The 24205-nt window shown below is 43.2% G+C and overlaps 1 protein-coding gene and 1 long non-coding RNA gene across 5 annotated transcripts in view; one reads left to right on the top strand and one right to left on the bottom strand.

Annotated features, from left to right (window-relative positions):
• Window positions 1-14328, bottom strand: part of Tut7 (terminal uridylyl transferase 7) — a 51720-nt gene extending 37392 nt beyond the window's left edge. Inside the window, exons 1-9 of one of the 3 annotated variants that reach the window (XM_029468616.2) lie at window positions 13870-14328; window positions 12784-13334; window positions 7902-8083; window positions 7517-7633; window positions 6790-6967; window positions 6123-6211; window positions 2760-2811; window positions 1816-1885; window positions 587-713 (exon numbers count right to left, since the gene is read on the bottom strand). In XM_029468616.2, coding sequence (XP_029324476.1) covers window positions 587-713; window positions 1816-1885; window positions 2760-2811; window positions 6123-6211; window positions 6790-6967; window positions 7517-7633; window positions 7902-8083; window positions 12784-13303 — 1335 coding nt within the window. In that variant the 5' untranslated portion in view covers window positions 13304-13334; window positions 13870-14328. The remainder of the gene's footprint in view (window positions 1-586; window positions 714-1815; window positions 1886-2759; window positions 2812-6122; window positions 6212-6789; window positions 6968-7516; window positions 7634-7901; window positions 8084-12783; window positions 13335-13869) is intronic. The other 2 variants (XM_029468617.2, XM_021181015.3) reach the window with 2 other exon arrangements.
• Window positions 14329-14492: 164 nt separating this feature from the next.
• On the top strand, window positions 14493-23266 carry LOC147000950 (uncharacterized). Of its 2 annotated transcripts, none has more exons than XR_015045419.1 (3): window positions 14493-14714; window positions 16364-16451; window positions 22070-23266. It is a non-coding gene; the product is annotated as an uncharacterized LOC147000950 (long non-coding RNA). The 2 variants fall into 2 exon arrangements; XR_015045420.1 differs by lacking the exon at window positions 14493-14714 and adding an exon at window positions 15419-15586.
• Window positions 23267-24205: the final 939 nt, after the last annotated feature.

Genomic DNA, 24205 nt, shown 5'->3' with positions numbered 1-24205 from the left:
TTTTTTTCTTTTGGTTTTTCGAGACAGGGTTTCTCTGTATAGCCCTGGCTGACTTGGAACTCACTCTGTAGACCAGGCTGGCCTCGAACTCAGAAATTTGCCTGCCTCTGCCTCCTGAGTGCTGGGATTAAAGGCATGCGCCACCACTGCCCAGCCCAAACTTGATTTTTAATAAACATTATAGCTCATTTTATCTTCTGAGGAATAATGTTACACTAAATAGAAACTCTGACCTTCCTTTCTGTGTATATTAGTTTCTAGTCCAATAGTCTGACATCCACTCTATTTATGCCTATAAATACACATCTGGTGCAAGGCATGGTGGCACACATCTGTAATCTCAGCAACCAGGAGGCAAAAACAGAAGATAGCTGGAGCCTGACCTATGTAGTGAGTTCCAGGCCAGCCAGCACTGCCAAAGCAAAACAAACCCAACAAAAATACAAACAAACACAAACCAAGAACAAGGAGGAGGAGGAGGAAGGGGAGGAGGAGGTTGGGGGAGAGGGAAGGGGAGAAGGAGAAGGAGAAGGAGAAGGAAAAGGAGAAGCAGAAGCAGCCACACCACCCCCCGCCCCAACCGTACCTTTGCCCAGTATCTGAATGCAATCACCAGAGGAACCAGCCTTGGCTCTAGTTTTCCAAGAGCCGTTAGGTGCTTTGTGGTCAGCCAAGCGTTTTCGTTTCCTGCACTTACTTTACAAAGAAGGCCGCTAGTGGGGAAGGGGAGGATGGGAGGGAAAGAAAGAAAACATGTTAGATAGGGGTCAGTCTTCTACATCAGAAAGTTCATTTCAATAATAAAACCTAGATGGAAAGACCTTAAGTTCACGAGCAGCTTCACCTAAGATGTCGGATTTTAAACAAGATTTACTTATTTTGTGTGTGACTGTGTTGCCTGAATGTTAGTATGCTGTGTACCATGTGCATGCATAGACCCCTAGAAGGTCAGGAGAGGCTACCTGATCCTGGACTGGAGGCCCGGGTGGTTGCGAGGCACTAAGTGAGGCTGGGAATCAAACCCAACCCCTCTGCAAGAGCAGCCGGGGCTCTTCTCCAGATTCCCAGCCCCTCTGCAAGAGCAGCCGGTGCTCTTCTCCAGCCTGAAACTGAACTTTTTTTTAAAGGCAACTATTTTTGAATAGACTTGTTTGTCAGAACTAGGACTGTATGTTTTCAAATATTAAAAATATTTTGGAAAGAACACAGGAAAAAAATTATCAAAGGTCTGCTCTGCTCATACCAAGGGTATAATGTTTTCTCCCAAGTCAAAGGGATTTGCTTAATGACGAGTCAGCAGAGCCTACGATGCTCCTACTCAGTGGTAGTAGCAGCTTTCCAAGGGAAAAGAGCTGCACCTGTGGGGCCACCCCAGCACCATCTCAGGTGCCACAACTGCACAAACAACAACGGCACAGGAGGCGCTTACGGGAAGCTGCTGTTCCACCTGGCTACTTCCAGTCTAGGTGAAATGTGTGCAGACTCTTCCAGCACTTGATTTCCCTTTTCTTCTTACAATGGAAGTACAGGCAGATGGCCAGGGAGAGGTACAAGTGGTAATCAGACAAGGAACCTATAACTCTCTAAGTTAAGACTCTTACAGGGATTTAACAAAGTATTTGTGATTTTGGCAATCTGAGAAGCTAGTGTTTATCCCTGTGACCTCAGCACAGCAGTGGCACACTGCCACAAGCTGAAGCCTGTCCTGGGTTACATGGCAAATGCAAGGCCATTCTGGGTTCTCATGGTTAATTAGACCTTATCTCAAAAACCCCAAATAAATCACATAAAATAGTAGCTTAAAGACACAGAAACCTTTGCTTATCTCTGCACACCACCACAGGGACCCGGGCATGGAAATCAGCATCAACATCTATAAAGGAGTCTGAGGAAAAAGGAAAACATGATTAAACAAGTTAGTTAAAACCTCTCTGTAAAGCAGACCTAGGAAAGCCTAAGCACAGCTGTGGGTCTGAGAGGCCATTACCACACACAGCCCTCAGGTGACTTAGAAGGAGAGAACACTGTGTCCAAGAACCCAATCATCACAGACAGTGTCCTCATTTTTCAGAGCTAGTTAGTGTCTGATCAGAAATGACTGCAGTGCAGATGCAGCATTTAAATGCTATGTGGACAACATAATTAGGAATGTGCACAGGAGACTAAAAACAGATGGATGTAAAAGCTACTAAATCATAGTGTCAAATATGTATTGGCTGAAACAAGATGAATGTTTAAGTGTTTCTCATACCCAAAGAGAAAGACTAAGACTGCCTAACTCAAGGAAAGGAGCGGTTTGAGGCCTAGCTACTGAGAAAAGGCAATAAGCCCCAAGGGATACTGTATTGGACAAGACAGCTGATGGGCCCACTCGGGAGCAACCGTCTTTGAGTTCATTAATCAGGGCAGGGCCCACCTATTTACCATGTGTAACATTGATTTAAACCATCAATAGAGCAGATTACTATGAATGTACTCCTAAGAATAAATATCACATATTTTGCATTCTTCACTCACAGTCCAGGGCTCATTAATCCTACATGCTGTCAAACTAACAGCTGTCCGACTGGTGGTTCTGGGAGTGTTAGCTGGACTCTAGTAAATAATTCAAGGGCATTTACTTTTATTTTTGCTTTGGATTTTACCCATAAGTAATTTTTATAAGTGAATTTTCTACTTTCAGTTTGGTAGTAAGATATATTAAAATTTATAGACAGAAGACAAAATCAGAAGCAAAATGTGGAAGAATTTGGCCTTACCACTGTTCTTTAAACATTCTTGAACAAGTAAGAGGACATCTGGCTGAGACATCTAGGAAATAAATGAATGAATACATGAAATAATCCCTAAGCAATTTTGTTTTTCTGGTTATAATACAGTCTGAAGTTCCCCAAATTGCTTTCCAAATAAGAAATGCATATTGCTACAGGTGAAGAGAGTAGTCACTAGACTGTGCAAGGCCAACAAAGAACACGTGAGGATGCATGCCTGGGCAAAGGACTTGAGACAAAGTAACTGTGTACAACTTACTCTTGAGGTAGTGACCCCTTAGCTGTCCTAATGGTGGTTGGAAGGTGCTCTAGTGCAACAATGTTCCTCTCACTCTGAAACACTGTAGCAACAAAAAGCTACATGGTTCTAAAATCAACATCTCTCTTTTCAAAACTCCATTCCACATTGGACCAAAACCCTTTAAAATTATATAATGGATTCTTAAATGTTTCTTTTGTTATTGAAGTGTTTTATTTACAGATTTTTTGTGTGTGTGTGTGTGTGTCACAGAAGAGATCAGAAGAGGGTGTCAAAACCCCAGAACAGGAGTTACAGGAGGTTGTAAGCCATGTGCTGTACGAGCCCGGAGCCAAACTAACATGCTCTGGAAAAGGAACAAGCACAGATAACTGCTGAACCATCCCCCTAGCCTTTTGGTTTTTTGATATAGGGTCTTGCTCTACAGCTGAGGCTGGCATCAAACTCACAGTAATCCTCCTATCACTGCCTCCCAAATGCTTTGACTATAGGTAGGAGTCACCCTCCCAAATCAAGGGTCCTTAAAATTCTTACTGTTGTTAGGACAAAGTCAAATTCTTACTACATTGCCTTCAAGAATCTGTACAACTAACTGATCCAGGTCTCCACATCCTAAGCAGAGTTCTGTGGAAATGTGTGTGCCCTCTTTGAGGAAGCTAAGTCTATACTCAGAGCTTGTCACTCAGCTGTGTTTCTCTGAGAAGCTCACTATAGTTAATAGCTTACAATATAATTAATAGCTTACAAGTGCCACCAGAGAGCCAGGCCTATCTTGTCCTTTATCACCTAGCATAGAGCCTATATACAGCAGGGGCTTAGTGAAAATTTGCTGCATGAATGACACCAGATCAAAATAACTGCTAAGAATTTACTCTGGTAAATCACTTATCGAATTTGAAACTTAAAATAATATTAAGATTGGAGCTGGAAATGTAAGAACACATACTGTTTCCCAGAGGACACGAGCTTAGTTCCCAGCATCCACATGGGACATTTAACAATCACTTGTAATACCAGCTTCTGGGGAGACTCTGGCCTCTGAAGGCACACCTGCACCCATGTGCAGATACCCACATGAACACACACACACACACACTAAAATGAAATTCTTTAAGAAACAGTAAAGTCCGTAGGTTACATAACCAGGGAGCTATAGACTTAAGCACAGGAAGGAAGGAGAGGCTATGAACAAGAACATCAAGGAATCCCACCTCAGAATCTGTTTGTTGTTTCAAAGACAGGATCTCACTATGTAGCCCTGGCTGACCTAGAACTTCATTATATAGACTAGGCTGGTCTCAAACTAGTCTACCTCTAGGATCAGAGGCATGCACTACCATGCCTGGCCTCAGAATCTATACTTATAACAAATAACTAAACTGAGCATAGATGAATTGTAAACAAAACAGTGGGAAGCAGAGTGGGTAAAGGGCTAATCTAAGTTTCTTCTGGCTTTAAAGTTCTGACTTATCTATGTTGTTGGGAATCATATTTCACCAAAACGTAGGCTTCTATACCTGGTGTATGTGTGCGTGCACACACGCTTGCTGGTGTGTGGACAGATCCTTACTTTACGTTTCACTGAAGCGTGCTTTGTCTGACGATAGCCTTGAAATCCTGCTATTCCTGCCTCCAGCTCTCTAGTACTGGACTTATAGATGTGTTCCATCATTTGAAGTTAGGCGTGGTTGTTTTTTTGAAAAGCGTTATTACTTTAATTACATTTATTCATTATGTGTATGTGGGGAGGCATACATATGGCCAGAGGACAGTTTGTGACACTCAGGGATTGAATTCAAGTCATTAGATTTGGGGGCAAGCACCTGAGCTGTCTCTCTGGCCCATCAATTATTATTATTATTATTGTGATATAAAAAGGGAACTTGGGAGCTAATTAGGTTTACAGATCATGAATATTTATAAATATTATTTGTAATATTATAGATATATTATTTATATATGAATATTACATATCTAATATTTAATATAATATATAACATAAATATTATACTATATATTATAGTATAAATATTACAAATACACTATGAACATTTGCCTTCCTTTCTTGTTATAGGAAGGCTGATTTTATGAAAAGAATTTAAACTTTCTGAATTCATAGACACATAGAATCCTCCCAGGATTCACATCCTTAGAAAACCAACATTACAAGTAGGGAAGATCTGTAGCAAAATAAACATGAAAATTTATAAAGTAAAAAATTAAAATTCTGAAGCTGAAGACGGAAAACATAAAATGAAAATTCTCAGGGAGAACTGTCACTGTCATACTTTAACTATCAAATGCATTCACATCCAAGTCACATTCAACAGACTTTCCGCTCGTTACCACCAGACAGCCACCACAAGCCTCAAGCACACTCCCTTGAAAAGCCTGTGCCAGTGGGAACCACAGCAGGCTTCTTTTGAGCAGCCCCACCTGGACAGAGCTGCTATTCTCAGAAAGGAGCACAGCCACAACCCAGCAGCGAAGGGTTTGGCTTTCTCACAGTCCACGTGATCCTGAGGGGCTAACATGGTAAAATGTGTTTGCTGACAAGCCATTAAGTTCTGAGCATTCTCCAATCTAGAAGCTTTGCCCTGACCTCCCTGAGGGTCTCTGCCACTCTGTTAAGAAGGTGGCTACCATGTCCATTTTCAGAAGGATGGAATAGATAAGGACACTAAGATCTGTGTGCTTCTGATAAGGAGCCAGATCACCAACTGCTGGATAGCCTATGTATGATCAAGCAGTCTGCCAGGTGACTGAAACTGTACACATGTGCCCATGAACTCAATAAAAACAGCTTAAGTAAAGATGGGCTAAAAAGTCAAGAGCACTTGCTCTCCCAGAGTTCAGATCCCAGCACCCACATAGGTGGCTCACAAGCTCCAGGAGATCCGATGCCCTCGCTGGCCTTCACGGGCACCTAAACACATCTGGCACGCCCATGCACACACACACATACACACACGGGGGCGGGGGGGCAAGGGCAAATGAGTTCACACAAGCACATAAATATAAAACGTCTGAAATGCTAAACAATGAGAGAATTCTTCCTGAGTGTGAAGTCCAGCAGATCATTTTGTACTTACGACAGCTGGAAACTGAACATCAATGTTCACGTCAGAGTCTCTGAAGCCCAGTCGGCTACAGGAGGATCCATAAAGCCTAAGAGAACAGTCTGGAGAGAAGTAAGCAGGTGGGAGTCACAGGAGTGAAATCTCTCCAAAGCTATAAGAAGTAAACACTGCTAGTGAACGCATACTCAAAAGTCAAAGGTGCACCCGCCCAGAAGCAGGACACACTGAGAGCAGGCACTCAGACAAGGACTGCACAGCCATTTGCTAAGCTTTTCTCTGGCCTCCAGCCACTCCTGCCATGAGCTGTGGAGCATACTAAGGACTCCTATGTGATCAAGCTCATATTTTGTGTAGAAAACTGCCATAATTTTAAAAATTCAGATAATGTATCCTGAAAAGGACACAGTGTTTAGAACCTACAGTATAGCCATAAGCTAATACAAGCATTTCTTTCTGATGTCAGAATGCACACATAGCTCTAACTTATTATAAGTAGTAGGTTCCACTACAAACGGTTCCCAACAGCAATCCCAGTCTTGGGATGCCTCTATCGCAGTCTCCATAAGCCTTATAGGCAGCACCCTGTGGCCAGGCCATAAGTTAATGCTTATTAGGTAAAAGCAATCTGAACTATGAGGCACTTCTAGATGTTAAATAGAAAAAGGAATCTAGAACATACCTGGTAGCTTGTGCCGGAACACACTTTCCATGACACGCTTAATTTCTAGTCTCTGATCCAAGTTTTCACTATGTAAACCAAATTCCTGCACCACTCTGTCAATGGCGCTGCCAACTGCATGTATCTGGGAGGGTGCTGGCGGGGGCAGTGTGGTGAGCAATTCTTCCTCCTGCTTTTCCTTGTAAGATCAATGGTAAGATTAAAATCACTCAGGTGTACCTGTTCTTCTCACTGAGACAGGACCCTACAGAATTTTCAGGAATCTTTGTAGCCTTCCTTATCTTAGACATGGTGGTCTTCATCCTATCAAACACACACACACACTCTATGTACTTAATATGGATACTAAGGAGCAGCCAGGAATACAGAGAAAACATGGACAGCAACCACAGATATTAGGTGCCTTATTATCTGCATAAAAACACCACGGTCCCACCAATGGCTTCTTACATCCTAACTCTGGACTTGGGGAAATTCACAGGGCCACCCAACAAATACATCTGACTAGTGTACAAGTATTCTACAATAGGTTTAAGGAAAACCACAAAAACGTACACCGCTAAACACTCATGCAACAGCAGAAATCTCCCACTGAAGGCAGACACAACTGCAGTTCTAACACACTTGAGGTATAAGGTACATATATAACATTTTCAACCAAACCATAAATATGCCTGTGTTTTAATGAAAAGTATTCACCTGTTTCAATCGCCAGAGACCCACTCACCTTAAGGTTCTTCTTGTGCCTCTTCTCCTTGATGTGCTTATGAGCAAACGGGATGGAGTCAATCAAAGCATCGCACAGTTTGCAGGTATACTTTGCTGTCGGGCAGTTTCGTGGTCGCTACAGTTTGAAAAGATTGACAGAAAGATCTATCTCTAAACATTCAGAGAAAATCAGCCAGCATCACAGTTTCCCGGTTACTTCCAAGCTTGACAGTCATTCTTATTTAAATATAATGGCAGTAACTCTTGAGTTGAAGTCATGCTAATTATCCCTTGGCATATGGACTTACACAAGGTAAAGCCTAACCCTGAGGCACATACTGCAATTACTGACTTGGTGTAGAGTAATGTTTAGAGATGATGTAGTGTTTCCATAAAGACGTTACCCTTTTCAGCCTGTCGATGCAGTCTCTCTTGAGCCGTTCCTCAGCCTGTTGGAGACCCAACAGCTCCTTGGTTGAAAGGACAGACTCGTCGATGACAGGACCGTCCAGATCTCCATCCTGCTCACTGTCCTCCGTTCTAGTCCTCCGTGGCTTACGAGGTCTGGACCGCTGTTTCTTGTTTTCTTAAGTTAGGGGACAATACGGGTGATGTTGAAAACTATTGCTCTCAGTAAGAAGTATAACTTCCTTCCTATACATCCATTTACTTAAGCATAGTACTAGGTATTGAACCCAGGTCCTCATCCATGCTGGCGAGTGCTAGGCCCTGAGCTCTACCCCAAGCCCATGTGAACTTATTTCAATGATATAGTAAGTGATACCTGAACACTGAACAAAGAGGGAGACAGCTCTCCATTCACCAATCCACAGAAACCACTGCAATTAAAAAGGATCCTATTTTCCATAGGATTTGATTTTTATCTCTTCCCACACTATACTGCTGAGCAATCATGCAACAGCAGAAAGATCTCACTAAGGCTGTACTTGTAACTGTACTTCTAAGCCACTTGATGTATACGGGGCATACATGATACTGCCAACCAAACTGTAAACACACCTGTGTTTTGATGGAAAATATTCATATCTAATTTTTGATTTTCTTTTAAAGTGAAGAACCTGAGTCAGGAAAAATGGACAATATTGTATGTACCCAGAGAACTTGGAAACTGTGATCATTTTCTTATGTGGTTCAAAAAAAAAATCATTCAGCTATAAATTCAGGTTCCTTCAGTAAGAGGAAAATCTTCAAGCTAAAGTTTTACCTACTGAGCACACACAGCTCCCCACATTAGCTTTTGCCACATACCAGTGACAGGCTGAGCACAGGAAACACAACTGGCAGTTAAAGCCAGAGTCTACCCTAAATAAATGTATCATGAACCCCATTAGTTCTACAATCTGTAGAACGACTGAATAAACTTAAGCTGACAACGTTTCAAATGATGAAGCACATAACAATTTTGAGACTGAACTTTAAAAACAGCAGCCTTGACACTCCAGTTGCGTTCTAAAGACACTGGAAGCTAATTGTAATGTTGGACTTAAATAATATTTATTTCTAAGCTAAAATTCTGATGAAGGAGATGAAGAGATGGCTCAGTGGAAGGAGCTCCTGCAGAGGACCTGAGTTCTGTTATGCAGGCACCCACACATGCACATACCCACAAAAAATCAAAACATTTTCACAATTCTGATTAAACCCAAATGGGATTGTCTTCATTGGCTTTCCATAAATTAACGATTTGAAGAAGTCTTGCATAAGGCAATCTCTCTCCAGCTTTCAGAGAGACTCGTGACTTAGCAACTGCAATGCATTGGCTAATTGCAGGAAAGAATTCTGGGTAGAAAAGGAAGTACGGACTCCAAGTTCTAAAGAGTGCTACTGTCGGGGCTAGGAGAGATGGCTCAGCAGGTAAGAAGGCTCACAGCAATCTGTGAACTTGAGTTCCAGGAGATTTGATGTTCTCTTCTGAGAACATAGGCTTCTACACCAGGTAGTGCACAGACGCATCCATGCAGGTACATATGTATATACACATAAAAACAATAAATAGATAGATAGGTAATAAGTAAATAAATTCTTACAAAAATAAAGAATGCATTGCCAGACCGAGAACTTAGCTAATGGCAGACTGTTCCCATCATGCACACTGGCACCATCCTCAGCTTGTTGAGACCCCCTTCAAACACTAGCAATCAACTGCTGTGACTAGTATAGCACTATTGCCACAGCACTGGGGCAATGAGGTAAGAGGATGGAGACCACTGTGACTTTTGGAGAGGGAGTGCTGGAAGCACTGCCACCCCATTCCACAGCAGAAGAAAGGCAGTGCTTTTATGTGCCCCACCTCCTCCGATCCTTGTAGCACTTCCCACATCAATGCTGAGGTTGACCTCACTCTCGGAGAACAAAAGTGACTTGTCTAAGGGTACAAGCCCAAGGCAAAATAAAGATGTAAAATGCAGTTTAAAATATGGCAGGTACCAGCCTTGTTCTGTCCAGGATGCAAAGTGAGGAGAAATCCCTGAACAGCCCCCTGTGGAACACTTAAGAAAAGACAGGGCTGCCAAGGCCTGCAGGGACAAGCTGGGAAAAAAGCTCACTGGAGCAGCTCTTGGACAGCAAAACAGCCCAAGAAGGTCCCCTAACTACTGACATGGGCTATCATGCCCCCAGCTGTGAGTGTTCCAAGTCCTCACATCTTATTTGCAAATAGAATGTCACTCCAGTCACAGAGGACATTTGAATGGACATTTCCTGCCAGCCTATTAATGACATTGCCCCCAAGACTTTACACCTACAACCTTGGACATTTGAGGGTTGAGGGAGGGACAATAATGCAAAGATGAAAAAAAGAAAAACAAAACGGTCTTTTAAAAGCTTTAAAAATCAACTTTAATATAATTTTGTCACATCTTCTCAGTTTGAGCGATACTTATTATTGCAGGCCAGGGTAACGCACCCTTTACTCCCAGAACAAGGGAGGCAGAAGCAGAGGAAACTCAGAGTGTGAGGTGACCTCACTGACGTGCAGAATTTGAGGCCCACCAGAGCTACACAATGAGACCCTGCCCCAAGGGAAAAAAATTAAGATATTTTATTCCCTTTAATGATCTTTCTTAGAGCCATTTCCACGCACTGCAAATTTACACATCAAATTAAACTCCTCTCTATTGTATGCAATCTTATATAAAACCTTAAGGTTTCCTTTATAATGATTTTCAAGGGATACTATCAATTTCTTCGTTTGGCAACCTGAAACTCTGCTCATACAGAAATACTAAGTGTGAACATGGAGCCAATGTACTTCCTGCGAGACACCTTTCCAGTCATTCCTAAAACTGAGGAAGAACATGTAGAAGAGGGTTCTGCTCTACAACTGGTTCCTTTAATATTTCTAGCTGCAAAACATTGATCTATAACTCATTATTATACTACTAGTGGTGACTTTAGACAAGGTCTCATTAAGTAGCCCTGGTTAGCCTGGAAATCTCTAAGTAGACCAGGTTGGCCTCAAATCCACAAGTCTGTCTGTCAGCCTCTGCCTCTTGCACTCTGGGACTAACGGTGTGTACCTCTCAGCCTGGCTTACACCTTATCTTAAAAGTACCATTTAAAGTATCCCAGCCACTTAGTTAGGTCAGTACCCCCCCTCCCCCCTTTCTTTTTTTAAATTTTTGTTTTGTTTTATTCACAAAATCCAGACTGGCTGAGAGCTCACTAGGGAGCTCTCCTGACCCTCCTGCTCCACCTCCTGAATGCCTTGCTAGGTAGTCTAGGCTGCCTTCAAACCTTCCTCCCTCCTGCCTTAACCTCCCTAGTTCTTTCTGGGTTGCAGGCATGTAACACATACATATCTTATTTTTTTATTTCCATAAAACAAATATAGGTAACAATGTTCACACCTACATGAATGCCATAATAGAAACACTTAAGGTCTGCACAAAACGTTAAGAAGTAATAGAGAAATCCAAAGCCCAGAAACCGCCAATGAACACTTGTTCCCTTGTCAGGATGCCAGGTCCTACAGACTGAGGTAATAGCCAGGGTGACAGGAGGCATCCCCAGTTTCAGTTTCAAGTTCAGTCCCACTTTCCCATACAGCACTGCAGAAGTAAGTCTGGACAATTTCATCCTCTCCAAACTGCAGCTGCCCAACTCACAAAACTGTGGCTCCACATCACCTCAGAATCCCACACAACAGCCTTTCTAGTCTGCCCAGCTCAAAGATTTGTAAAGCTATGGTTCATTTTATTTTATTTTTTTTCTTTTGAGACAGGGTCCTTTTAAACCTTAATTCGGAAGAAAAAGCATTAAGGATCACTGTGAAGCCAGTCTGGTCTACAGAGCAAATTCCACACCAGGCCACCACACAGTGAGACACTGTCTCCAAAAGGGGGCAATTTTTCCAAGTCTAATTTCATACTATAAACAGTTTTCATGCTTTCCATCCAACTCACGACTTTATTTCACTTCAGCAAATATACTGACTAGATAGAAATAACTTTTTCCTGTTTTTTCAAATAATTGCTATTACAACATCTACGTGCACATTTTGGGAAAATACAATCACTTTGTATCAATATTAAAAAATGTAAAGTTACTTAGAAATGAAGTTTTAGCACTGGGAGGTGCAAACAAGTGGATCTAGTTAAGGCTAGCCTTGACTACATGAAGCAGCAGCAGCAGATTTTGATTCTTCTGAAAGGGAACAGCACTGCTTTTCTCTGCATTACGGTTCTCTAAATTTCTATTTCCCAAATTTTGTTGTCAAGCTTGTATTCCAACTACCTGGGGCCCTGTGTGAGTTAGTTTGGTTAAACGGAAACTTGGTTTCTTTTTTTCCCCCACAACTTCCTCTTTCCCTGCCACTACTTTTCTCCATCCGTCCTGCCTCCCTCCCTCTTTGTAATATACACAGCTTATACTCTGTCTTAACAGTAAATATTTTCAGTTTTATACTGTCATGTACATTTTGAACCTATTTTAAAATTAAAATCATGTACACAAAAATAATGCCGATTATGAAAATTAGAGTATGATCTCTGAGGTTAAGTGGCCACCCTCCTCCTCTCCCATAAGGTGTTTACTAAAGTAAAATGAGCCTGGCTTTTCTGCTTAGTTTTTAGGGGACAGTACTGCACCATGTGCCCAGCCTGCCTTGGAGCTTGTGATGGTCCAATGCATGAAATATGTTGAGGCTACCCAACTATACTGTCAACACTAACACACTCACATTAAAGAGCTCATGACTGAAAAGAACAACACTTATTTGGATGAAGAAAATAGCACAGACACACAGCCTAGAGACTTAAGGCATACCAGGACTTCCTGCTTCCATTTCTGACATGGCTTCTAGGCTGCTGAGGTCTTTCTGGAACAGCCTTCTCACTGCTCTGCAGCCTCTCCCCTCCTGCCACCTGTAGGCATCATCACTTTCCTGAAAGGATTCCTTCCTTGAGCGGCTTATGACAGGAATCCTAGGTCCAGGCTTGAACTCTCTCCAGCTGTCTGCATTACCAGCCAGTTCATCAGATAGCCATTTCTTATTTTGATCTTTGTGGTTATCATTCATCCAAGCAGGCTGACTGTAAATTGGGTTTTTAAATGCATATGGATTGCTGGAAACCGCATACAGTCCTTTCCTGGGGGTGTTCCCATAGTTCCCGGGTGATATCTTCTTTTTTGGAAGGCCCTTTTCCATTTTACTGCTATGGCCTTTAGCATAATCATCCATTATTAAATAATCTTGTTGGGGATGGCCCCTTCTGAAATCATCATCATCAATAATTCCACGGTCTTTAGTGCGCTTCACAAAGTAAGGTTTTGCTGTATCTCCCATGGTCTTTGACTTCAACTTTCTTACTTTGTACCTGAAAGAAGGCATTGGGGGAGGGGGGAACAAAACAAAACAAAACTGTAAAATAATATCATACCAAATACTCAAAGTAACACACGGGTGCCCTGAAGCCTTTATCTTCCCCCATTTAAAAATTAAATTGTTACCACATTCCTAATAATTAATGCATTCCAGAAGTTACAGTGTTCATAAAAACTGGTCCTTATTTAATACAAAGACTAAATCTGAAGACGCTTCTATAGTCTCAGAAACTAAGGAAGTAACTTCTATGTAACGAAAGCACCTCTCTTCAAAGTAAACATCCTAAGTCAACACTGTTACAAAACTCCCAAATCTATTTCTTTTTTTTTTTTTTTTTAAAGTTGGCAATTACTTTTAGGTATCAAAGTAGCCGAAACTATGTGAGCAGATTTCAGTTTCGATCAGCCCCACTCTAAGCTTCGCTTTTCAACCCGGCGCGACCGCTGGGCGAAGGGACAGCACTTCCCACTAAGGTACCGCTCTAAGGGTCCAGGCTTCCGACCAAGGGACAACGCCAGCTGACTTACCCGACTTCTCAGTCCCCAGCCCCAGACAAGTCCAGTTTCGTCACCAACCACAATCCTCCGCAGGATGACACTCCTTTTCCTTCCCCATTCGGCAGCCCCACCCCTGTGTGCCTCAGTTTCCACCAGCGGAGTCCCCAGGCGAAGGAGGAGGCGGTTCCGCGCTACTGGCCACGAAGCCGCCGTGGGGAATAGGAAGCAGGAAGCGCCCGGCCATTGACAGGGTTCCGGGGTTCCCCGGACCAGGGCCGGAGCCCCGACACAAAGTGAAGACGCGGACTCGAACCCGAGGGCTCCGGGCGCACAGCCGGGCCGAGGCGGCCGGAGAAGGACGGCGCCAACGTACCTCGGGGCCGGGCAGATACGCTCCTCGGGGCGGGGGGAACCCACGGGCCCAGCCCGGAGGCGAGTCCCGGAGGGACGCGACGAGACGGCGCCCCGGAGCACTCACCAGCGCCGCTGCGGTCCCCCGCCGCTTCCTGTCCGGGCCCTGCTCCTCACCGTGTTTTCCTTCAGCCCCACTTCCGGCGCTCAGCGCCGTCTCATTGTGCGCGATTGGAAGGCGGCGGTGTCCCCGCCCCGCGCTCCGCGGCTGGCCGGAAGCGCGCACCGGAAGCGCGCGCCGCCCAGGTTCCGCCCAGCGGGCGCAGAGGTCCGGGCTTGCTCCCTAGCTACCTGCGCGATCCGGCGCCGAGTGCTTTCAGATTTCCCCCGACGCCCCTCTGTGGCTGCTCGGGAAGCTGGTTCTTTTTGTAATTCCGAGTGGCTCCAAGTTTCAGTGAGGGCCTTGTGAACGACCTTGAAGGAAGACCAGCGGCCTAAACCTCTGGATTAAACTCGACCTGGGGGTAGAAAGAGATTCATTTTTTTTTTTTTTTTCTTTAAGAACTAGCAATCAGCCGGAGAGTGATGGCACATGCCTTTAATCCCAGCACTTGGAGGCAGGCAGATTTCTGAGTTCGAGGCCAGCCTGGTCTACAGAGCGAGTTCCAGGACAGCTAGGGCTACACAGAGAAATCCTGTCTCAAAAAACAAACAAACTTAGCAAACAACACAGAGTTCTTTTTTTTCCCCTAATTGAACATTCATTGTTATCTAAAGTGTTCTACATGTCTTGAAAGCCTCAAGCAACTAATGAATAGAAGTGCTGGAAAAATCAAGGCAGTTTTCATTTCTACCTCTACAAAGGATAAATTTAAATCCATTGGGTTCTTTAGCCAACAGTCTTAAAGTGAAGAACGCATACAGCCTTGGCTATTCCAAGAAACTGTCTTTTTTTTTTTTTTTTTTTTTTTTTTTGGTTTTTCGAGACAGGGTTTCTCTGTGTAGCCCTGGCTGTCCTGGCACTCACTTTGTAGACCAGGCTGGCCTCGAACTCAGAAATCCGCCTGCCTCTGCCTCCCGAGTGCTGGGATTAAAGGCGTGCGCCACCACGCCCGGCAGAAACTGTCTTAAAAACTGTAAATAAATATTAATCCTACTAGTTCAGGAAGAAAGGAATACAATTGAAATTTAAAAAGCAAAAGAGCTAAATGATAGATGCATCTGATAGATGTTCTACAACCAACTTTGTTTTGTCGGTTTTCTCTTGCTGTGTGGGTTTGGGGGGATCATCTGAGGCTCTGCAGCTGTCTTTTTAAAAAAAAAAATGTATCTACCTCAGCACTCAAGAGGCAGAGGCAGGCGGATTTCTGAGTTCAAGATCATCCTGGTCTACAGAGTGAGTTCCAGGACAGCCAGGGCTAAACAGAGAAACCCTGTCTCAGGGGGAAAAATGTATTTACATTCCAAATGCTGGTTCCCCCCTCCCCCTTCCTTTCCCCAGGACCCCTCCTTTCACCTCTGAGAGGGTGTCCGTTCTCCCCCCCCCCCCTCCTCGCCATTGCCCAACCCTGGTATCATAAGGCACATCCTCTCCCACTGAGGCCAGACAAGCCTTCCCAGAAAGCCATCTTTCTCTAGGGTCCCACAGCTAGTAGCGGTTCTAAATATAACTTGAGCGTTCCTGTCACTGACAGTAAAAGTTCCATGTAGCAGACTGTGACCACCAAGCAATGTAGATGTATTAAGAGAATGAGGGGGCTGAGGGAATGGGTGAGAAGATTTGCTGCTTTTACAGAGGAGCAAATCCCACTTCCCCTCACCCAAGGTGGTTGCTCACAGCTGTCTATAACTCCTCTCCTAGGGGATCTGACACGATTGGACTCCACCAGCACCTGCATGCCCACACACAGACACACACACACACAAAGACACACACACACCCTTCAGAAAGGACGAAGGTACATTAGAAAGTACTCTAGGGGAAAAACCAATGGCAAAGGTTGGCCCTTAAGGAGACCTGACTGAAATCCAAACCGTCACCAGTGGGAAGCATGTGTTCTTAGCAGCTCTGTGTGACTTGAAACATACTCTTAAATCATTTGCGATAGCCTCTTAGGTAGATGTCTTTTGTTCTGAAAATGCATCTGAGCCAAACTAATAATCTGTTTGCCAGGCAGACAGTGGCATTTCATCGAGTCCAAAGGGAGCTGACGATGCATCGTTATATTTATTAGGGGCCGAAGCTGCGTCACCACACCCAGGTGAGTAATCTCTGAACCAAAGTCCTGGCTTAGGTAAGTCCTTGGTTCCTAGAACCCTAGAGGACACAGCACACACTGTTCTAAGGATTTAAAATATTTTATATGCATTTTCTTCAATATATATCCGTAGTCTTTTCCTCTTTTAAATAGTTGCTCTTAAGGTTCATGTTGAGTGCTGGAGAGATGGCTCAGTTGTTTTTGAGAATTTGTTACTCTTGCCCCAACATACTAGTTCACTACTGATCATAATTTCAGTTCCAGGGGTTCCATGACCCTCTTCTGACCTCTATGGGGCAACAGACACACATGTGTATAGACAATATGTTAGCAAAAGACTCATACACATTAAAAATAAATCTCAACTAGAGAGAGATATGCATCTTCAGGGGCTGTAGAAGTGACTCAGTGGTTAAGAGCAGTGGCTGCTCTTGCAAAAGACTCAAGTTCAGTTCTAGTCATCCATTTTAGGTGGCTTAAAACCACCTGTCACTCCAGCTCCAGGAGGATACAATGCTTCTGGCTACTTAGGGCAATTGTACTCACACATACATGCACACACGTAATAAAAATAAAAAATATTTGAAATATTATTCATTTGAGAATGCAGCTCAGTTGGAAGAATGCTTTGGATTCCCTCTCCAGGACTGAAAAAAAAAAATCATACTGAGGACCTAGTACTAATAAAAAAACTACTGACTGCAAAACAAACCTGTCAGAATATATTGGAGATTTATATTGGTCATGAAAATTCTAATGCAGTTGAAACGTTTGCTTTGGATTTCCTTGGAAGTCCTTAAGAGGAAGACAGCTTCTTAAAATGTCTGTGGCATTGTTTCAGTAACCTGGAGCGCAAACATGGGAACAGGAGGCAATAGAGAGTTGCAGATTGTTCTAAGAATCGTGACACTGCTCTTCATGTTAAAATGTATCTTCTCTAGGGGATGGAAGTTGTTACTAGGTTACATTTGTAACAAACTCTATCCTTTGTCCTGTAAGTCCGAGAAATCAGAAGTCTGTAAAGTAAAATTGTCCTCATAGTTTTATCAGCTAAGTTTTTTTCTCTTTCTCTCAATGCTTTTCTTTGTCTACTTTGTTAGTAAGTTATTTTGACTCTTTCTTTAAATACTCCTGAGAAAAGAAAGAAAGATAAACATGTCCAAAGTCCAGTGATTTCTTACCACTTCTCTAGGCTGCAACCTGGTGCCAGCTGTCAATCAGCCTGGCTTGGCTGGCTTGCCACAGTCAGTAGCTTCCAGAGAGTTAAGCTTGTCTTAAGTTCTTGTTGCTTCTAAGGGTGAACACAGGTTCTTAAAGTGTGCACACGACTTTGTTTACCTTCAGGCACACATTTACTGTTCTTCCTGAAGGTAAAACATGACATGTATTGGATCTTTGGTTCCTGCCTTCTTTTGCTTTTCTTTACTAGCTGATAAGATGAAAGCAGGTAAAAAGGTCAAAAGAGTTTTATTCCAAGTAGGTCACAGAGAGATTAAGATGTGTTAAGCCAGGTTTCATGGTGCATTCCTATATAGTCAGAAAGCTGAGGCCGGAGAATTCTGTGAGCTTGAGGACATCCTGGGTCCACACACACACACACACACACACACACACACACACGGGGGTGGGGAGGGAGAGGGGGAGAGAAGTGTAATTCCAGTGCTTGAGGCAGGAGGATTACTACAAGTTCAGGACTGTTTGGTCTATATAGCAAGTATCAGGATATGCAGGACTTTATAGCAAGGTCCTATCTCAAAAGAAAAGAAAGTTTTAAAAAGGGATTTGACTGTTAATGTGGATTATAATCTTGTTTGTGAGGTTCAAAGAAGAGTGCAGGCTTATAGAAGAAAGGAAACAGCTAAACTCAAAAGTCTTATGCATTTTGACCTTAAGTGGCTCTCTGGTGTTCACAACTATTTTGTTGTTGTTGTTGTGAGTTACATTACAGTTACTGACTTTCAGCTGACAAGTAAGATGTTTCTTTCTCATGTTCTACAATTTCCCATCTTTCTCTGCTGTTTCAATCTTCCTTTGGATATGTATGTCACATCCTCTTCGTCTTTTTTATTTCTGCTCAAAGGTCATGTTACATGGCAGCCCTCTCTGAACCCCATTTACTCTTTCTTCCCCATCCTCTCCTCTCCTCTGCTGTGCTGGGAGATGCAGAAGTCAGGCAGGCCAGCATTCTTATCACCTAGCTACACTCTAAGCCCATTTATTGTTTGTTTGTCTTGAGACAGGGTCTCACTCTAGCTCAGGCTGGCCTGGGACTCACTGTAGTAGCCCAGGAGGGCCTCAAACTCCCAGCAGTTTTCCTGCCTCCAGCATCCTGAGTACTGAGGCTGGGGCTTGAGATCAAGCCAGAAGTGAGCTATCTGTGAGAGAGCAAGGTCTGACCCAGCAGCTGCACTCTGACCTTCTCTGTGTCTTCCCTTGTCTCTCTCCATCCTTACCATGTTTCTCTCTTGTAGCACTCCGGAAGTGTACCAGACTCTTCAGTAACTCATCACAATTACTTGCTGTCACAGTCCTCCAATACAAGTTTATTTTTGAACTTTTAAAAATTGAAAATACATGCTTCTCTTATCCTATCTCAGTAACATCCCACCCTCCCAATCCCTCCCCCCGCCCCGCTTCCAGTCCTCCTAGCTCCTTGCCACCTCCCCTCTAACCCAGATCCACTTCCCCTGTTCCCTCTTCAGAAAAGAGAAGCAGGTCTCCAAGAGATGACAGCCAGACAGGACGAAACAAGATGCAATAATACAAGACATAGGCCCTCATATCAAGGCTAGATAAACAACCAAATAGGAGGAAAAGTCCCAAGAGCCGGCAAAAGAGTCAAAGACATACTCACTCCCATTGTAAGGAGACTCACAAGAACACCAAGCTAACAGTCATAGCATATGTTCATGTAGAAGACCTGGTGTATACCCATGCATACCCCGTGCTTGCTGATTCAGCCTCTGTGAGCCTGTGTGAGCCCTGCTTGGTTGACTCAGTGGGTCATATTCTCCTGGTGTCCTGCATCCCCTTTGACTCCTACCATATTTTCTCCCCCCCACTTCCACAGGGTTCCCCAATCTCTGAGGGGAGAGACCCAATGGAGACCTCCAATCTACACACTTTGTTTGTATAATGTGGGGCTGTGAGTCTCTTCACCCACTCCCATCTGCTGCCAGTGGAGGCCTCTCTGATGACAACTGGACAGAGCACTGATCTCTGAGTATAGCAGAATATCACTAGGAATCATTTCATTGACTCTTTCCAGTTGTGATTGGTCTTCTACCTTAAGTCTCTGAGCTATCCAGTCTCTTCCTCCTGCCATCCAAGCAGTATAGGACATGGGTTCCCTCTCAGGGACTGGGCATCAAATTAAACCAAACATTGGTTGGCCACTTCCACAATTTCTGTGACATCATTCAGTTAGAACAGATTGAAGGTGGAGGGTTTTGCGGCTGGGTTGGTGTCCAGGTTTCTCTTTCCAGAGCTCTCAGAGACTAGAACATAGTGATGGAAGACCCCAACTCCTCCCCAGCTGGACCTTTCTATGTTCAGTGAGCTGTGTGGATGTTTTCCTCAGCAGTGGGGACTCACTGTCAGTTTTAGAGGATGGCTAACTGTCCTAGAATCAGTCTCAGTTGTTTTGGGTCTTCACAGGATCTCTTCAGCCAACAACTCAACCAAATGGAACCTAGTACCATCAATGGAAAGCCTTGCCTGGCTGCTAAAGATGTTCAGAGTCCATATCCTTCCTTATAGGAGTCTTCACTAGGGTCATCTTTATAGATTCCAGGAGGTCTCCACTCCACTTTCCAAATGCCACCCCATTCCAGCTATTTCTCCCTACACCCCTCCCCCATCACTCCTGCCCACCTGATCCCTCCAATCCTGCCTCCACCTTCCCCTGCAGGCCACCCTTAGATTCTATTCTATTTCCCTCTCCTAGGTATATCCATGCTTCCTCCCATACCCGTTCCTTACCTAATCTCTCAGAGTCTGTGGATTGTTCCATGATTATCATTTACTTAACAGCTAATATTCACATATAAGTGAACATATACCATATTTGTCTTTCTGGGTCTGGTTTTCCTCACTCAGGATGATTTTTTTTTCTAGTTGCATCCATTTCTCTGCAAATTTCATGATGTCATTTGTTAGGGATGGGCCTGGAGCTGTTTGTATGTTGATGCTAATTCCACTCGCCTGGGAGGGGTTTCTGCCAAGGAGTGAGTCATACTCAGGTGACTTCTTGCGAACCAATTCCCTAATGAATAAAGGAGCCAATCACTGGGTGAGTAGGTGGGACTTCCAGGTTGGATGGAGGAAGAGAGGAAGCAGGAGAGAGTGAGGTCCTTTGAGTCGTGGATAGTGTAAAGACCAGATGTAGCTACGAGTGTTACCTGGCTTCAATGATGGATCTGTCAGGCTTCCTCACTGGAGAGTTTAGATTTAATAAGGCTTCAAGGTAGGATTTTAGTTGTTGCGCCCAGCAATTGAGTTACCGTTGTTTCTGAACTAAGTTCCCTTCACCTGGTGCCTTGTCCGGGTTCAAGAGAGAAAGGTGTGGTGGCAAAGCATGGGTTTGCCTGAGTTGCACCACAGAGGTCATGGGGGGTTTGGAGCATGGGGCTGGTGTGATAGTGACCCACCAGTGGGAACCTAGAGAGCTGGGTGAAAACATTTCAGGAGCTCCGAGCCAGAGAGTCCTCCTAAGATAAGGACAGGTTGGCCATTGCCCACCAGTGCATGGTCAGCCAGCCCCACAGGGCAGAGAGTTGCGGGCACAAGAGCAGGAATGTGCTGGTTCTTTCTTTATATATATATATATATATATATTTCCAGAAACAGTCATTTCTTTAAAAAACCATAAAGTAACTCTCCATTGTGTAAATGTACCACAATTTCTTTATATATTCTTCAGTTGAGGGACATCTAGATTGTTTCCAGATTCTGGGTATTATAAATAAAGCCACAATAATGAACATATTTCAGCAAGTGTTGTGTTAGAATGCAGCATCCATTGGGCATATGCCCAAAAGTGTTACAGTGGGGTCTTGTGGTATATCAATCCTAATTTCCTGAGGAACCACCATATTGATTTCCATAGTGGCTATACAAATGTGCACACACACCAGCAATGTAGGAGTGTTCCCTTGATCCACTAGCATGATCTACCATTGTGTTACTGATCTTGGCCATTCTGACAGATATAAGATGAGATCTTAAAGTCATTTTGATTTGCATTTCCGTGATGGCTAAGGATGTTGAACATTTCTTTAAGTGATTCTCAGGCATTTGAGATTCCTCTATTGAGAAGTTTCTGTTTAGATCTGTGCCCCATTTTTTAAGTTGGATTATTTGGTTTTTTAATATCTAGTTTCTTGAGTTCATTATATATTTTGGATATTGGATATCTGCCTGATGTGGAGTTGGTAGAAATCTCTGTAGAAAGTTCCTGCTCTGTCTGATTGATGGTGCCCTTTGCCACAGAAGCTTGTCAGTTCCATGAGGTACCATTTATTGATTGTTGATCTTAGCATGTGCACTAATAATGTTCTGTTCAAAAAGTTGTCTCCTGTGCCAATGTATTCAAGGGTCTTTCCCACTTTCTCTCCTATCAGGTTCAGTGTGTCTGGTTTTATGCTGAGATCTTTGATCCACTTGAACTTTCTTCAGGTTGATAAATATGGATCTATTTGCATTCTTCCACATGCAGAAAACCAATTTGACCAGCCCAATTTGTTGAAGATGCTTTCTTGTTTCCCACTGTGTATTTCTGGCTTCTTCATAAAAGATCAGGTGGCCATAGATGTGTGAATTTATGTCAGAAACAAAAAGGAGATATAACAGCAGACACTGAGGAGACTCAGTAAAGCACAAGGACATACTTTAAAAACCTATGCTCCGCCAAATGGAAAATCTAGAAGAAATGAATAATTTCCTCAGTAGGTACCACTTATCAAAATCAAAACCAGACAAACAATTTAAATAGACCTATAACTCCCAAGGAAACAGAAGAAGACATTAAAAATCTCACAACCAAGAAAAAAAAATCCCAGGGCCAGATGGTTTTAGCTCAGAATTCCACCAAACTTTCAAAGAAGGCTAATACCAACACTCCTTAAATTATTCCACAAAATAGAAACCAATGGAACATTGTCAAATTTTATGAGGCCACAGTCACCCTGAAACTGAAACCACACAAAGACTCAACAAAGAAAAAGAATTACAGACCAATTCCACTCATGAACACTGATGCAAAAATACACAATAAAATGCTCATAAACCAAATTTAAGAACATATCAACACATCCACCATGATCAAGTAGTCTTCATCCCAAAAATGCAGGGATGGTTCAATATGCAAAGATCCATCACGGTAATCCACAATATAGACAAATTGAAAGGAAAAAAACAAAACAAAACAAAAACCAGGATCATCTCATTAGAAGCAAAAACCAAACCAAACCAAACCAAAACCAAACCCAAAACCAAAACCAAAAACCACCTTTAACAAAATCCAACACCCCTTCATGATAAAGATCTAGAGATATTAGGGATTCAAAGGATATACATAGACATAATAAAGGCAATTTATAGCAAGCCTATAGCCAACCTCAAATTAAATGGAGAGAAATCAAAGCAATTCATTAAAATCTAGAGACAGAACAAGGTTTTATATTCTCTTCATAGCTACTCAATATAATATTTGAAGTTTTAGCTAGAACAATAAGACAACTGAGGAGATTAAGGAGATACAAGTTGGAAAGAAAGAAGTCAAAGTCTCATATTTGCAGATGATCTGATAGCATGCGTAAGTAGGCTACACAGTGAAGTGTATCTCAAATAAATAAATAAATAAATAAAATTTTAGGTTCATTTATTTTGTGTGTATGAGTGTTTGGCTTGTATATTTATATTCCTACCACTTATGTGCCTAGTAACCGTGGAGGTTGGAAGAGGTCATCTGATCCCCTGTAACTGGAGTTATAGATGTGAGCCATCCTCTAGGTCCTGTGAACTGAACCTGGGTTCTCTACAAGAGCAGCAAGTGTTCTTAACCACCGAACCATCACATGAGCCCCTCATATCCTTTCTTGCCATTGAGATATCTGTCTCCTAACACCCTATTCAGGTTCCCCCTCCACTTTTCTTAGATAACACTTAGTGATATGGTCATATGGACTTATCATTAGCAGGAAAAGTCCTTGACAATATGCATACACAGAGAGAGAGACAGAGACAGAGAGACAGAGACAGACAGAGACAGATAGGGACAGACAGAAACAGACACAGACAAACAGAGATGTAAACAGATGAGATAGACACACAGAAATGCACACATATACCCATAGACACACACACACACACAGAGACAGACAGACAGACAGAGATACACACAGACAGACCAAGAGACACAGAGAGACAGACACAGACAAAGAAACAGATGAAAACAGATGAGAGACACACAGACATACACACACACAGACAGAGAGAGATACAGAGAGAGACAGACAGACAGAGACAGACACAGAGATGTTAACAGATGAGACAAACACACAGACATACACATACTCACAGACATACACACAGAGAGAGACACACGTGAAGAGAGACATGTAGACACACACGGCTGTTTGGGTGACACTGTAGCCTCCCTGGTCTCTGCAGAGAAGTCTGTGTTAAAGAGGTCACTGGAAAACAGCCAGACAGCAGGTGAGACATCAGACAGAGTCAGCTGACATCCCACTGTGCAA

The sequence above is a fragment of the Mus caroli genome, unplaced genomic scaffold, assembly GCF_978045245.1.
Source record: "Mus caroli unplaced genomic scaffold, Mus_caroli_1 scaffold_15, whole genome shotgun sequence".
Lineage (NCBI taxonomy): Eukaryota > Metazoa > Chordata > Mammalia > Rodentia > Muridae > Mus > Mus caroli.
Note: the sequence above shows the minus strand (reverse complement) of the source record. Positions and strands in the feature narration are given on the sequence as shown.